Genomic DNA, 15202 nt, shown 5'->3' on the forward strand with positions numbered 1-15202 from the left:
TAGCACAATGAGCGTTCTCGCTGGGGCTGGGGCTCCTAGGTGCTATAAATAATTATAATAGCAAATGAAATATTCACTGGGATCAACTTAAGGCAACGCCCGTTTAAACTTCACATCTGTGCTGACACATGGCGCCTGCAGGATACTCAGAGAAAAGAGACTTGGGCGTTTTTCTGGGTAGTCTAGTGAGGGCGTTTCCCAGGCGCACTGCAAAAGATTAAGGGTAATACCTAACGGCATAGAGCCAACTTTGAACCCTAAGGGCCCGGTTTGTTTGCACGCTTACTTTGCACACAAACACTACTGTATGCACAAGTCCCCCGCTCTGTTTGCATGCCTCGCCAAATGGACCAGTATCTAGTGTTCTGCACGGCTATTGTGGGCTATGTGGAATGCCCAGATCTCAAGGCTGAAAGCCAGCCCACTTTTATTTTTAGATAGGAGGCAGTGATGCAGCCTCCTCTGGCGTCCTGTATATACTTTGAGGGTAGGTCTGCACTGCAGTCGGGGGTCAGCTCCTGGAGCTAGCTGTGACCTTGCTCACTCAGCTTCTGGTAACAGTGACGCTGTGGACTCATGGACCAGCTACCCGAGTACTTATCTGAGTGCGAGGCAAACTTCACTGCCTCTGCTGATGCTCGTGCTGCCATGGCCTCACTGCTGCCAGTCCGCCAGCTAGCTAGATTGAAGCTAGCTCGGTTGTGTCTACATGAGCTGCAGTCAGACACTTTGATTGCAGTGTAGACGTACCCTCAGTTGTCTTGCTTCAAGCAGGATAAAGAGGAGACTGATGCAGAGGGAAGGGGCACTAGCAAGATTTGCCCATAATGCAGCCTTGCAAAAGTCCTGAAAAACGTAGCAGCCCAGACACCAAATCTATTCGCTTGCCCTTGCAGTGATGGTTGGAAGGAAAACAGTGATGTTAACTCGCCTGTCCACAGGGCGAGTGGAATTTTGCACGACTGGGAGATTGCAAAGGCAAAGAGTATCTTAGCTAGAAGGGGCTGACTGGGTGTGCGGAGCTGACTCCCGCCGGGGGATGCTGCCCACATCTGTTCCATGGCATGCTGCGATTTTAAAGCCAGTCACATGCTGCTTTCTGTGCATGCCCTTAAAACACAAGTGACTTGAGAGATGTCTGGAGGGGCCGCAGGAGGGCAGGCCACACCGCAGTGGATGGGGAGGCGGGAGATCATTTAAAACCAAGACCCTGCAAGTGGGTGGTGGTTCAGCCCTGCCTGGCCAGCCTCTGACCTTCAATCCTAGTGTTCTTGGTCATTGTTTGTGAGTGCTCTGCTCCCAGAATCAATATTGCCCAGCTGGGGACCACAGCAGTGTAGCCAACGAGCTGGAATTGGCTTTTGGATGAGATGTGCCTCTCTCTCTCTTTCTGCTGAAGCTGCTTTTGTATCTGGAGAGTGCTTCACCGCCTCTCCTAACCTGTTAGATCTTGTGGAGATGCTGAAGTGGTTCTGCCCAGAGATGAGCACCTTGGGAGAGGCCTGGAAGGTGGGAGCTGGGAGAATTATTCCCAGCAGGCTATTGAACGTGAGTGGTTCCCCAGGAGGTGTAGCAGCTGGTGTTCGGAAAGCAGGTGTGATTTGGTTTGCACAGAGTTGTAGAACTGAAGGGCAGAAGGGACCACATCTCCGTCGCAGGCCACCCCCCGTCCCTGCCTCCACACACTAAGCCTGGCACCCAGAATGAGACCAAGGTATGACAGCCCGCAGAAGACTAGACCATTATGTGACACACACAGTGAACAGGAGGGGCTGAGGGGCACCAGTGCCCGAGGCCCCTGCAGTGGCAGGATAGACCCAGATAATCCTGGCAAGTGACTCACATGCTGCAGAGAAAGGTGAAAAACCCCCATGCTCACTGCCAGTCTGACCGGAAAATTGCTGTATGTGGGATCAGGAAGCAATCAGTTAGACCCTGAGCATGTGAGCAAGAACCAGGCAGCCAAGCACCCGAGAGAGAGGATGCTCGGTGCCACCTCAGAGCACTTCCCCACCCCGTCCCGTGTCCCATCTCCAGCTATTGCCATCTCTGATGGTACAGAGGAAGAAGACAACCTCCACCCCTCTGCCCAAAAATCATAGAGGGGAGGGAGAGGAGGGGAAGACTCCCTTCCTGACCACTGCATGTGATTGCCCAAAGTCCTGAAGCATGAGACTTTAGGAACATCTGACATGAACCATAAGGCTGGCTAGTAGTCGCCAGGGCTACACTTTTTGAATTGGGGGTGGGGGGTGTGTGTGTGCAAGGAATCACATGAATAGCTTTTCTTGCCTGGAAAGCTGCAATGGGCCATTTCCTGCGGAGGAACCACTGCCAGCAGTTGTTTCGTGATGGGGTCACTGGAGTGGCACTGCTTGGCATGCATTCATTTACTTTTGGAGCTGGTTCCCAGGTGTGTTCACAGGCGACAGGCGTAATAGTCCTTTGCTGATAGGTCATGCGGATTTTAGCGGCAGCGCGAAGCTGCGGTTTTGGGGTTTAAGCTCCGCGTTGGACATTGACCTGCAGACCAAAGTGGGCCCGGCGCCACAGCTGGAAGGCAGAGACGGTTTCAAAAGCTGATTTTATTGTTTTTTGTCTCATCTAGCTCGACGACTTGAACCTCCCAGAAATCAAACGGAAGCGACTGGAGGACAGGAAGGAGGATGACAAGAAAGAATTCAAGGACCTCTTTGAACTGGACAGTGACTCCGACGGGGAGAGCAGTGGATTCTCCGTGCAAGGTATGGGCTGGTAGGGGTTTGATTGTGTATTGCAAAGAGGCGAGGTCAGATTCATCCACTGTGGAAGATGGTGCAGCTCTGACTTGGAGGAGCTGCATTACAGCTGAGTGTGGCTCATCAGGCTTGGGGACATGGAGCGAGAACAGTATTGGGTTTCCTTTTGCAGGTTTTCAGTCAGCATAGGGAAGCTCATTTAGAGCCTTTCATTTTGCCCCCATGTCTTTTTGCTTCGCCTCTCTCAAGCTCATTCTGGAGTCCTCACTAGCCTTCATCTCCCGTCCTGACCCTCCACCCCATCCCCCAGCACCTTCCTTTTGCTGCAAATGCCGACCCTTGCCAGCGGCTCTCTGGTAATCCAGCAGCAGGGGGCGCTCATCTGTCAGGTAGTGCCCACTGTCTCAAATATTCCTGTGATATGGCTGAAGCCGTGTCTAGACTACGCGCCGCATCGGCGCGTTAAAATCGATTGCTCTGGGATCGATATATCGCGTCTAATCTAGACGGGATATATCGATCCCTGAGCGCACTTATATCGATTCCGGAACTCCACCAACCCCAACGGAGTTCGGGAATCGACATGGCGAGCCGCGGACATCGATCCCGCGCGGTGAAGACGGGTGAGTAAATCGATTTTAGATATTCGACTTCGGCTACGTTATTCACGTAGCTGAAATTGCGTATCTAAAATCGATTTTATCCCATAGTGTAGACCAGCCCTGAGATTCAACTGCTGTAAGGAGTTCTGTGGTAGCTCTCGAATGCAGGTCTCTGGTCTTCTGTCTCCCTATCCCTTCTGTACAATGGCAATACTAGCATGGCCTGCCTCACAGAAGCATTGGGATAAATATGGTACAGACTGTGAGGTCAGTACCCAGAGATAGGCCCAGCAATTGCTGGTTTCCAGAACAGACTGTCTTTGAGAGAAGGGTTAACTCCTCCCAAACCCAACACCCTTTCTGTTCCTGGGATCTTTTTAGACACCTCTTTAATGACTTAAGGACATGCACAAACTTAAGAAAGTTTTGGTCTGTGAAGAGAATAGAGTGGTATAATTCACGAATTAACCACTAGGGGTCTGCTACAGAATGTGCTTAAAAACTCCACTGGACAACTCAGAAAACTGTCAAATTCTTCTTTTAGAAAGTCTTGTATTTATCTTGCATTTTCTGATTGTTATTGCTAGGAGCATTTTCATCAAAACAGGATATTTTTGTTAGTTCAGGAGCTCACCTGGCCGCCTTTCTTGTCCCCCATTTAAAGTTCTGACCTCCCACATGGGATAGTGGTTATGATGTGTCAGAGTAAAATCTGACATTTGCTGGGGAATCAAGCCACAGAAGTTGATGAAATCCTGGTTTTGTTGCAAGTGTTCCTAATAAAAAGGGTGGGAGGGAAAGTTCAGAGAACTTTTGCCACATCAGCCACACGTTTAAAGCAAGGGATTTTACAGGTGTCCTTTGTAATAAAGAGGAACACGAAAAATCAAATGCACCACCAGAATTGGTGAATGTTGAGACACCTACAGCTCTCCCCAACATTGAGCTGGGGCTTTTCATGAATGCTTGAGGAGAAAGTCTCAGTCGTTTCCAAAGGGTCAATAATATGTGTAATAGAGGGAGTGGGAGTCCAGGACTCCTGGGTTCTATTCCTGACTCTCCCACCAGCGTGCTGTCGGCATCATTGGAAAAGTCACTTAACCCTGGGACTTATTTTTGATATTTCTGTCAAGTGCTTTGAGATGCTCACGTGAAAGAGGGAATATCAGTGTCTGATGATTGGAGATATACACTCTACGACCATCCCTTCATCTCTTGGTTCTGGCCACCTCTACCAACCACTCCTGCTTTTGCTCTGGCCACTTCTCTGCTCACCAGAAAATCCTGATGAATGCAAAGCTTTATGCGGTACAGTGTAGAGGAGATCGCTCTGAGATCAGCATAGGCCCCTGCCCAAAGTGAGCCAGATGCCACTGCAGAGCTGTGGGGGCTGAGGTGGGTATCTTGGGAGAGGAGCATAGGACGCGTGGTTGGGCCTGTGAAGCCCAACGGCACTGACCTCCCCGTGGAGAGTGACGGGGGAAGCCTGATAGACCATGGCAGGCTGGCGATGTGAAATGAGCTGTTGTACTGACACGTTTCAAAGCCCTTTAGACACCAGTCATCCTCCCTCAGAAGATGAACATTAGTGACTGCCCGGGCTGAAATCTCTGCGCAGATCCACCAGGGCCCTCAAACGCAAGTCTGGCCTGTCAGCCAGAGTTCCCGGCCCAGCCTGCGGTGGGGGATAGGGGAAAAGCACCAAGTCCTGCATAATGTGGGGTCTGCTGTGTGCCGGGGAGTGCAAACACTGCCAGCTTCCCGCGTGGCAGCACTTAGCGGAGGCAGTGAGAGGGTGTTAGCTGCCTCCTTGCTGGCACAGCCTTGCCCTGCTCTTTATTTTTGAGGTAAGAGCAGGTGCCCTCAAAGTGGCAGGGAGAGTGGCTAAGAAGTGACTGACTCCCCTTAAAGCCGGTCTGGGGGGCTCTGCATTTTAATTTAATTTTAAATGAAGCTTCTTAAACATTTTAAAAACCCTTATTTACTTTACATACAACAATAGTTTAGTTATATATCATAGACTTATAGAAAGAGACCTTCTAAAAATGTTAAAATGTATTACTGTCACGCGAAACCTTAAATCAGAGTTAATAAATAAAGACTTGACGCAGCACTTCTGAAAGGTTGCCAATCCCTGCCTTAAAGTCTTCTCCAGTGAACCAACGCCCTCAGCAGAAGTTCCCAGCAGTACTGGGGCTTGCGTACACGCCCGAGCAGCCTGGGCCACAGTTGCAGGGCAGGGCCTGTCCCTTTCCAATAGCAGCACTGTCCCCACATCTTACCAGCCGTGCACCAGCCTCGTCCTTTTATTAGACTCTGTGCTAACAAGCAGAATGTCATTAACGTTTGTATTGGCTGATCGATTGATATCAAGTTATGGTTTTGGCTGGCCAGAGAGGAGCACGACCCTGCTGGCTTGGCATACACCTGGGTGGGATTTTCAAAGTGGTCGAGGTGATTTAGACACACATCTTTCATTCGTTGTGCTTTGAAAATTTCAACCCAGACTTAATTGCTCATGTCTGTCTCAGAACCGGAGAGCAAGGAAACTGAAAAGTAGCAAATTAAAAACGGATATAAGGAAATGGCTTTTGAAACAGCATGTAATAAGACTGCAGAACTCATGGCCATAGGATGTCGTTGAGGCCAGAAAGTTACCAAGACTGGTCATTTATATAAATAACAAAAACATCCAGGGTTATAGTTAATGCTAAGAAAGTAATATTGGGAGGAGATAAAACCATGTGTTTCAGAGTTTTAACCAGCATCTTAACTATTAGGGATTAGGACAAGACTTCATGGGGGGAGCTTTTACCTGGCAGTGGCCAACTGTGGGATTCTTGTACCTTTCTCTGAAGTATCTGGTGCTGGTTAGTGTCAGAGACAGGATACTGGGCTAGATGGACCTTGGGTCTCATCTGATCTGGTGGTCCCCCTGCTTGTACTGTGAGCAGAAGAGAGACTTCCCTCACCCACCCCCTTTTTTTTCCTTAGTTGACCGTAGCAGCATCTGCAACTGGCTCAGCATGTCTGTGGCTCGCTAGTGCGATGCAAAGAGCTGGACTAGAATAGAAATGCTTCCCGTTCCTAGCCAGAGATGAGGCGTTTGGCATAGGAACCTTTCCCTGTTGACAGCATGGTCTTCTTTCCATTTGTGATTCAGTTTTGCCCAGACAGATCCCAGTCTGCATTCAGCCAGTGGAAAATCAGCTGTTAATAGCTAGGAAATTAGCAATTTTCTGTTAATTAGCTGCTGTTCAAAGCCCCCCCCCCACCTTTTTTTTTTTTAATTAACTATTGCTGTAGTTAAGTGCTCATTAGGGTTTACAGTGACTATAATCTCCCTGGAATAGGTTAGCGTGGAGAACAGCAAGATTCCTGGGGTTAACTACAACTAACTAAACTACCTCGCTTGTTAACTAATGTCTAACAAATGTCAGGGCGGTTGGGGCACAGGAGAGCAGGTTACTGAAGAGATCTGTCCCAACGCAAACAGTTCACTCGCTTTGAAGAAGGCTTAAGATGCAAAATGAACAGTAAAGGACAATCTAGTCCAGCAAGTAGCAGGGGAAAGGTATAGCGAAATACCAGCCTCTCGCTCTCGTTCCCAGGCCCTGTAATCAGAAAGCAATTAATTGCAAAAGGAGAAGCGTGGCTAATTAGCGTAGCAAATGAATGACTTCACATGCACAGCTACAAAATCCATGAACTTATTAATAGTTCCCCATTTCTAGGCTGAGATAGGGGAGGGACGTGGCTGCTTTGATGACAGCAACCACTTATTTCCACTGCTTCCTTAATGACCTGGCAGTCCTGGGGTGAGCCCCAGCACAGCATGCTTCCTTGGGGTGCTTACCTTTACGCCCTGGACTTGCACTTGGTAGGATTGCGTCTCTGAGCCGGGTTAAGCAAATGCATGTTTGCAGGATTGGGGCCCCTGCCTGCCCCAGAGCTGCAGGTGCAGGAGGCAGGTGGACCCTGAAGAGCGAGGTTTTTGCCAGGCGTTCATGCGTGTACAGCGCAGCTGATATTACATCTTCCTGGACTCTGTTCCCTGCAGGGTGCGGTGCTCTGTCTCCATGCCTTTGTCAGTTGATCACAGGATAAGCAGCACCCATCTAAACTGCTCTGGGCACTTCAGTTAAAATCCTCTGAACAGCCACAACAGCAACTGAACAAACAGCCCCCAAACCTCTCACCACCAAATACAATTCCCCATTGCTTGTTCTCCCCTACCCTCACCCCACCAAACGCCCATGGTCCAGCGCAGGGGTACTGGATGGAATTCATTCTGTCTTCTGGCTCCCGTGTTCCCTTAGGAATAACTGTTTAGGCAGGGCCTCAGCACTGAGACACATGGGAGCAAGTTTGCCAGGCCTCGGGCAAGTGTGCGGGGCCAGCCACCATGCAGAGTCTGGCATGAAATTGGGCTCTGTGGTGGGTGGGCAGCCTTCCACCCTCCTGAAGTGCCGGGAACGAGGGCAGCGGAGCTGGACGGCTTGTTGGGGAGTTAAGGTCGACGGTATCCAAGCCAAGCGGGAGCATGGTCAGAACGTCAGGCTGCAGTCAGTCCTGCTAGGAGGGTGGGTACGGATCCTTTCTCTGGCAGCCGTGTGTGGTTTATTGGGGTCAGGGAAAGGAAGCTGTGCCCTCCCCATCCCGCGTGTCTGGCCTGGCTTATAGCAGGAGCTCAGCTGGTCCCTCACCTGAGGAGGAGGCCGTCTATTCCCAAATGGCTGGGAATGGGGAGGAACCCAGTGCCCTGAGCTTCCCTCTTCTCGCAGGCTCCTGGAGGGGCGGCTGCAGGGGATCAAAGTACGAGCTGACCTGCTGGCAGGGTTGTGGGGGGGTGCACCCCAATCTCTGATCTGGTCTTGGTGCAGGGGGCTGTAATCCCACTGTCCTCCAGCCGGAATATGTGCCACCTCCTTCCCCCATGTGGGAGGTTATGTACCATCTCCTGCCCCCCCAGGGGTGCACCCCCCCCTTCTCCAGCCGCACTGAGGGGGGGTATATACTGCCTCTTCCCCCCCCAGGGGTGCACCCCCTTATTCTCCAGCTGCACTGGGGGGGGGGGTATATACTGCCTCTTGCCTCCACCCTGGGGGTGTGCCCCCTCCTTCTCCAGCTGCACTGGGGAGGGGTCAGGGATTTGTTGCTTCTTGGCCCAGGCTCTGCTGCATGAAGCAGCTCTCAGCAGGTTGGTGTGTGCAGCCCTTGGCTCTGCACCGCTCTGCTCCCAGGTGGGAACTGGCCTCCCCTCCCGGGTGTGTAAGCAGCAGCAGAACATCTGCAGGAGCTGTTGTCCTTGGAATCCTCCCCGGGGATCCCTGGGAAGAAGTAACCCCATCTTCTGGGGAGATGGCGGGGGGGTCCAGTAGGCGAGGGAGGGGCTGTTGCTCCCCCTTAGGACGGAGGGCTCTTTGTGGGGGAGAGACTTCTCTGTGACATGGAGCAGAACAAGATTTGGTGGGTCCCTGTGGGGTGAAGTGGCAACTATATAACATGGGGGGGGGTGGGGGAGATGTGTGGCAGGTACATACAGAGGGAAAGGCTCCTGCAGGGGCCAGAGTATCCAGGATGGGGAGTAGTGAAATGGACCAGCTCCCTTGCGGGCAGAAGCAGTTTGTCTATGGAGGGGAGTGTTAGAGGGCCATGGCTCCTGCAGTCCATAGGAAGCAGGGTAAGGAGAGGGAGAGAGGACACTTGCCCATATGATTCCAGATGTTATGGTGGCGCATCCACACAAGGTCTCCATTTAGCAAGGTGAAAACCCAGACTGTCAACAGGGAGACGGAGCTATATTTAAAACTGGAAAAAAAAGGGGGGGGGGGGGTCCTGCACCCGTTTTCTATGATCGCTGCTGCTTTTGCTCCTTTCATGTCGCTTGTCTCCCTGAGTCTTGGAGGTTGCTTCTCTTTAGTTATAGTGATAGACAGGGCTGCCACTGTGTGTCTGTTCCAGGCAGGGTTACATGCAGATTCCTATAGACTTAGAGACAGTGATAAACCTTTCCAGTGATTTCAGGACGAGCGCTCTCTCTGCTCTGCCCGCGTTGCTTTTATGTACCTGCCGCACCAGATATAAGTAAGTACTGTAGACCAGCAAACAGCGTTTGGGAGAGGGAGCGATTGCAGGTGCAGTAGTTGCTTAATTGCCTCAATTATTGCTGATTTTCTTTAGGGTCCACCATAAAATAATGAGGAATTGATTGTTTTTGCTGTACACACATGTTCACATCCTTGGCTGCCTCTGTGAAAATACTTCTTACCATAGCAAATGATTAATTGTAGAGTGAGAATGTAAATACGTATTGTGCATAAAAACCGTACACAACTGTGTGTGTGTGTGTGTGTGTGTGCTCGCGAGCACGATATGCACGTACATTATACACATACGTATCCATTGTGTGTGTATGTATACAATGTATGTACAAAGTGTGTGTATAAAGATGATATGGGTGAAGTGTACGATATAAGTACCTAGATGCTACCGTCATGTAGAATGTGTCCATTGATGGTATCTACGTCTGTTGTGATTAAAGGGGTGAGGACACTATTAAAAATGTTGTGTGTATGTACATGTAAAATATACACACTCTCTCCTTCCCTCCTTGGATATAAGCTGTATGCTGTGGTACATATGCTAATAAATACATATACCCACATGTAAACACTTCAGTGGTACATGGAAAATATTCACAGTTGATATGAGTAGGCTAAAGAAAAAAGTAGAATCACCCTTATGCTTCAGGGCTGCTATGGGTCAGGAAGCAAAACCTCTGTGGGCCAGGCTGCTCCAAATTGTCCACTGCAGGGTTTCATGTTCCTTTCTGTGAAGCATCTGTCAGAGCAGAGATACGGCCCCAGATAGCTCAATGGTCTGGTTGGGTGTGTCTATTCTTGTGTTCCTGTATAAAGTCATTTTCCCCAAATTAGATACATACAGGGCAACTGAGAGATGAGACGTATTTAAGTAGACTGAAATAGTATTGCGCTCTCTGTAATGTGGTAACTCTTGGATACTGCATCTGATCAAACCCTGTTTGGGTTTCTCGCAGTGTCACTTAAGGGGATGGATATGGTTTGTGTTGTGCATTGCATATGAATATGGCAGCATGCGTTGTGTGTGGAATAGTATGGATACGGTATCATTCAGCGTGTTATTTTTTTGCCTATTAAGATACAATAGCTCTCTAAAAATGCTCCAGAGCCAATCCCAAAAGATTGGTCTTGTCTCATCTTTAGCCAGGAATTCGCTCCATCAGCACTCAGTTCCAGAACCCTGTTGATTACAAGCAGAGTGTGCTGGAGCCCAGCAACTTTCTGCAGCTGGGATTGTCAAACTTTTTCCCCCCATTTTTCTGTAAGATCCGAGACATTACAGACCTGACTGTACCTGTGTGTTGGAGAGGGGGCCCGTATGTGCCTACACTTAACTATAGGCATAAAACACGACACATGAATGTAGGGTGCTGAGGGCCCTCGACACCTGTGTCTCGGTGAATGTTTGCCATCCTCCTTCCCCGTGCCTCCGTTTCACAACCCTAATGAGTCTCTCCCCCATCCCTTCCTGTCAGGCCAATCGGGCTGTAAAATTAGGTTCAACTTTTGCTCACCTCCACCCTGGAGTTGGGTTTCTTTGCAGCAGAAGGCCCAGAGGAAAGTGATGGCGGTTGAATGGCCCTGGGCACTGAATCACACTGAGATCAATTGGTGGTCGATTTTGCATAGGGAAACACGTGAAATTTTTGATTTGTTTGCCTGGGAATCTAACAGACTTCGTTTAGGCTACCTCCCCCCAAAATAAAATCAAACCACCACCACCACCGAACACTCCTTCTGTTGTGATTTCCCTACCAGCAAATCTCTGCTTTGTACCTGATTTGAACGTGGTGAGGCAAGATGCCGGGCAAGCGTCAGTGCATACAGCAGGTACAGCTGCATGTTTGGGGTGGGGGGTAGCGGGAGCTTCTGGTATTGCTTTTTAACCAGTTAAACCATCTGCGTGAAAGGGAAGAGCCACCCTTTTGGTTTAAGCCGTGGTGGTACAACTGCCTGCCAGCTTCTGCAGGGCTGGAACAATGCCCGAGGTGCAGGAAAGGTGGCTGCTACATGGGCTAGGTGGACCAGTGCTTGCTGAGGAAGGCAGGCTGGAGAGGGGCACTTGGTGCTGTGAAAGGTCTGGTAGGGAATGGGGGTGGGTTGAGCACTCCCAGAACATACTGGTTTTCAGAGGGCGAGGCTGCAGGGGGCGCATGGATTTGATCGATTGTCTGTCTAGGGCTGGGGAGAGGCAGTGGCACACATTCCTTCCATTTACCAGCTGACGGCTCTCTGGGAGGAAAGACGGCTCTCTGGGAGGGAAGACGACTGCTCCTGGAAATTATTAGTGGCTTGGGGAGAGGTGCTGGATTGCCTCGTCATGAGGCAATTAATGGCGAGAAGGGAGCGTGGCTACATTCTCTCTCCGGGCCGGGCCGTAATGAGCAATCTGTCCACATTAGGCGGTGGTATGCCTCTAATGAACTTGAGCAGGTTTCTTCGTTTATCCGTCACGTAAGTATATTACATCAGCATGGAGGGGGGGAGGAGGTGGTCCAGATGTTTTCATTTGTTAAAGGAATGACCGTGGCCCTTCGAGCTGGCAGATTTCCTGGCGTGTGCGTCTGGATGCAGGATTAGCCAAGCAATCCATAGGCAGTGTGTGCTCTGGGATGGGGGGTAGGAAGAGGGATTATTCCTTTTATCGGGTAATTAGTCACCCCAAGTGTTGCTGGGTAGAGGCGGGGAATAGATTATATAATAACAATAGATGATTATCAGAAATGTCCTTCTCGAAGCTGCTTGCCTGCTTCCTCTTGGCTTCGATCTCTTTCTCTCTCTGCTTGGGTTTTCGGTTTGACTTTATTTGATGAGACGCTGTTCCAGAAGAATGCTGTGAATCCGATACAGGTGGTGGTCCCAATTCTGCAGTGACTGCTGCTCGGGCAGACCCCTTTGTGGGTCCGGGGGGCCTGCGTGGGTGCAGAGCCCACCTCAGTGGAGCTAATCGCAGGATCGGGGCGTCTATTAGTGCCATGTCTCTGGGATGGTGTAAGGGGGTGAGAAAACCAGCTCCCACTAGTCATTGGGTTTGAGTCTCTCCATCCCATTGGAGAATCCCGGCCGTGAGGTCTCTGGTAAAGCCCCTGGGAGCGGGCGGGTGAGGGAGGAAGGGGCACAGGGAAGCAGAATGCAATTGTGCGTCTGATAAACACCTCCCTCGGAGAGCTGCCGGCATTTCCAGAGTGTGGGGAGGGGGCACTCCCATCTCCCTGGCAACAAGGAGCCAGCCCTGGGGCCCTCTTTTGGGGCAGATCAGGGAAAGCGATAGATTGAGTGCTAGCAAGCAGGTCTGGGAGCCCTGCGAAGGGCATGCCGGTAATCTAGGTGGGTGAAACAGCCCCGTGGCGATGGGCTGCATGGGATACTAGTTTGGTAGTGATGCAGCAACAGAGCTGTGGCTCCGGCTGTAGCGATGTATGCTTCTAGGTCCCCCGTTTGAACCCCAGTGTGTCAGCCGCCATGATGGCTGTCATGTGTCACCACTTACATCCCACTGCAAGGTTTGCCTGACGCTGGTCTCCTGCACAGGTATGAGTCCTCCCCCTATACACACACGTGTGCGGCAGCCTAAGCATTTGCATCAGGCTTGCAGGCTGAGAAGTGTGGATTTTATTCCTCCAACTCATGCATTAGTCGCTTGTCCTCCCAGCCACCCCACTCTCTCTTTGCCTGATTGCTTCTCCAGGCGCTGGGCGTGAGACCCAAGGTGGGAGTTTGGGTTGCTGAGTGATGGGAGGGAATCCTAGCTCTGGCAATTCCCTCTTCCCAAGCATGTCTGGCTATCACATTGGGGAGTGGCCCATGTGCATGGGAGAACACATCTGGTTCAGTATAGCCATCCAGGTGATCTCTGGCCATCTGGATCCTCCAGCTCTCCCTTCCAAACACTTACCGTGTGTCCTTGAGCATCTCCCCGAGGGGCACCTGCATTGAGCACTCAAAACTCCAAAGTCAGTGACAGATGCAAGCCGGGCCCTTCTCGTCCAGTTCTGCAAGGTGCTGAGTGCTCTTTGGTCTCCCCGACAGCAGCATGGGCTGAGGAGGAGGCTTGGCACCATGGCGATGGGTACAGCATAAATTGGGCCTCTGCCCTTTGTTGTGCCTCAGTTTTCCCATGTATAGAACGGGAGTAGTAGTGCTCCCCTGCCTTCCCAGAATGCCCAAAAGGCTGAGTTCACTGTGCAGAGAGGGCTTTGGCTATCCTGGGACGGGGAGCGCTATGGAAAGGTGACGTGTATGGAGACAGACATGGACTTGTTTTAAAATGAAGTTGTGCGTAATGCATTTCTGGCCCCTTAATCAGAAACGTGTGTTGGAGGCAAAGTTATCTCCAGCTGCTGCAGAGGGATTTATCCCTTGATAATGGGTGGAACATCTTTAATTTCTTTGTTTGAGGCCAGCTCCCCCTGTGCGCCCCCCCCCCCGTGTTTATTCTTCGTTTCACGTAAAGGATCTTGCAGATGATCTCTCGTGTGAGACAGAGCTCAGTGGTGCAGTAGATTGCCCTTGGGTGTGTGTAACTCAGCACGTAGACTGAAAGGGTGTCTTTGTGCTCCTGTTGCATGTCATGTCCAGGAACCAAATCCTTGAGCTAAGCTGCTCCATTGGACGAAGGGGCCCCAGCAACGCCAGGTGAGAGGAATGTGAGAATTGTCATAGTGCAATGACCTGAGACCCAGGCTCCTGTCTCTGACGCTGGCCAGTACCACATGCTTCAGAGGAAGAGCCCTGCAGTAGGGAGTTACGGGGTAATCTGCTCTCCCCTCCCCCTCAACATTAGGTCTCACTCTCATCTCTGATAGCTAGAGATGGGCTTGATGCATGAGGCTGAAGATCCGTTCCCAAACTGGGGGTGTATTAACTGTTCGCACACTGTCTGTCTTCTTCACCCAGCTCAACAGCCAGGCCCCTCTGGAACCTTGTTCAGCCTTCGCCAGGTGATCATTTTTCTTTAACCACATGCATTTTGCAACCAGCTAGTTTGGCAGCCAAACCGGGCAACTCTTCAGAATGGCTGGAAGTTCCCAGGAGCGCTGGCGGTCTGAGCTCCAGCCGCCTCCCCCAGCAGCAGTAACAGCTTCATCATTAGAGTGATTAATGCAGACTTTACAGCACCCGCTTTCTGACCAAATTGTATTAAATTAAAAGTCAGGCTAATATCTCCAAGTGGAGTCAGTAGGGACTCCTGGAGGCAGCGGGGCGGAGGAGGAATTGTGTGCAGATTGCTCCTGGCTCTGAAGCGTGCAAGCACCGCTGCTCCTCTGTTTTATGCAAGCTTTGTGCTGGCATGCAGCACCCAGGCGCCATGCTGGTGCTTAGGGTTAGCCTGCTGTTGGCTGCCCTGTTCAGCTTCCCAAAGGCGAAGAGGCTCTGGACTCCCCCTCACCAGCGGACTGGCCTTCTGACTGGAGAGAGTTGGGCTGAGCCTTGATTCCACCTTCTGCCTCCTGGCCACTGCTCCCCTGCATGCACGGTCTGTACCTCCAGGCCAGGCACAGATTATTTCTGTGCCCTAAGGCACAAGAGGGACCAGATGGTGACTGATCAAAGCTTGGTTCGGGCCTTGCTCCGGGAGCCGTGCGCTGCCCCGCCGGGGGCTGTGTGGTGAGGTTATGACCCAGCCCAGTATTCAAGTTGGGTCGTCCCTGTGTTGATCGCTCCCGCCCTCAGGAATGATTGAAAAGTTGGTGTTTTGAGCCGTGGAATGGGGGAGCTCGAGCCAGACGTCTGTGGTAAAACAGGTCACTCTCGTGGT

General features: G+C 51.1%; 1 protein-coding gene across 3 annotated transcripts in view; it reads left to right on the plus strand.

Annotated features, from left to right (window-relative positions):
* The window catches only part of NOC2L (NOC2 like nucleolar associated transcriptional repressor), an 81626-nt gene that overhangs the window by 59470 nt on the left and 6954 nt on the right, over nt 1-15202 (plus strand). For 2 of the 3 annotated variants that reach the window (XM_032779957.2, XM_075060203.1), the window contains one exon: nt 2609-2744. In XM_032779957.2, the coding sequence (XP_032635848.1) occupies nt 2609-2744 (136 nt within the window). The remainder of the gene's footprint in view (nt 1-2608; nt 2745-15202) is intronic. The other variant, XM_032779959.2, reaches the window with a different exon arrangement.

The sequence above is a fragment of the Chelonoidis abingdonii genome, chromosome 23 (genome assembly GCF_003597395.2).
Source record: "Chelonoidis abingdonii isolate Lonesome George chromosome 23, CheloAbing_2.0, whole genome shotgun sequence".
Lineage (NCBI taxonomy): Eukaryota > Metazoa > Chordata > Testudines > Testudinidae > Chelonoidis > Chelonoidis abingdonii.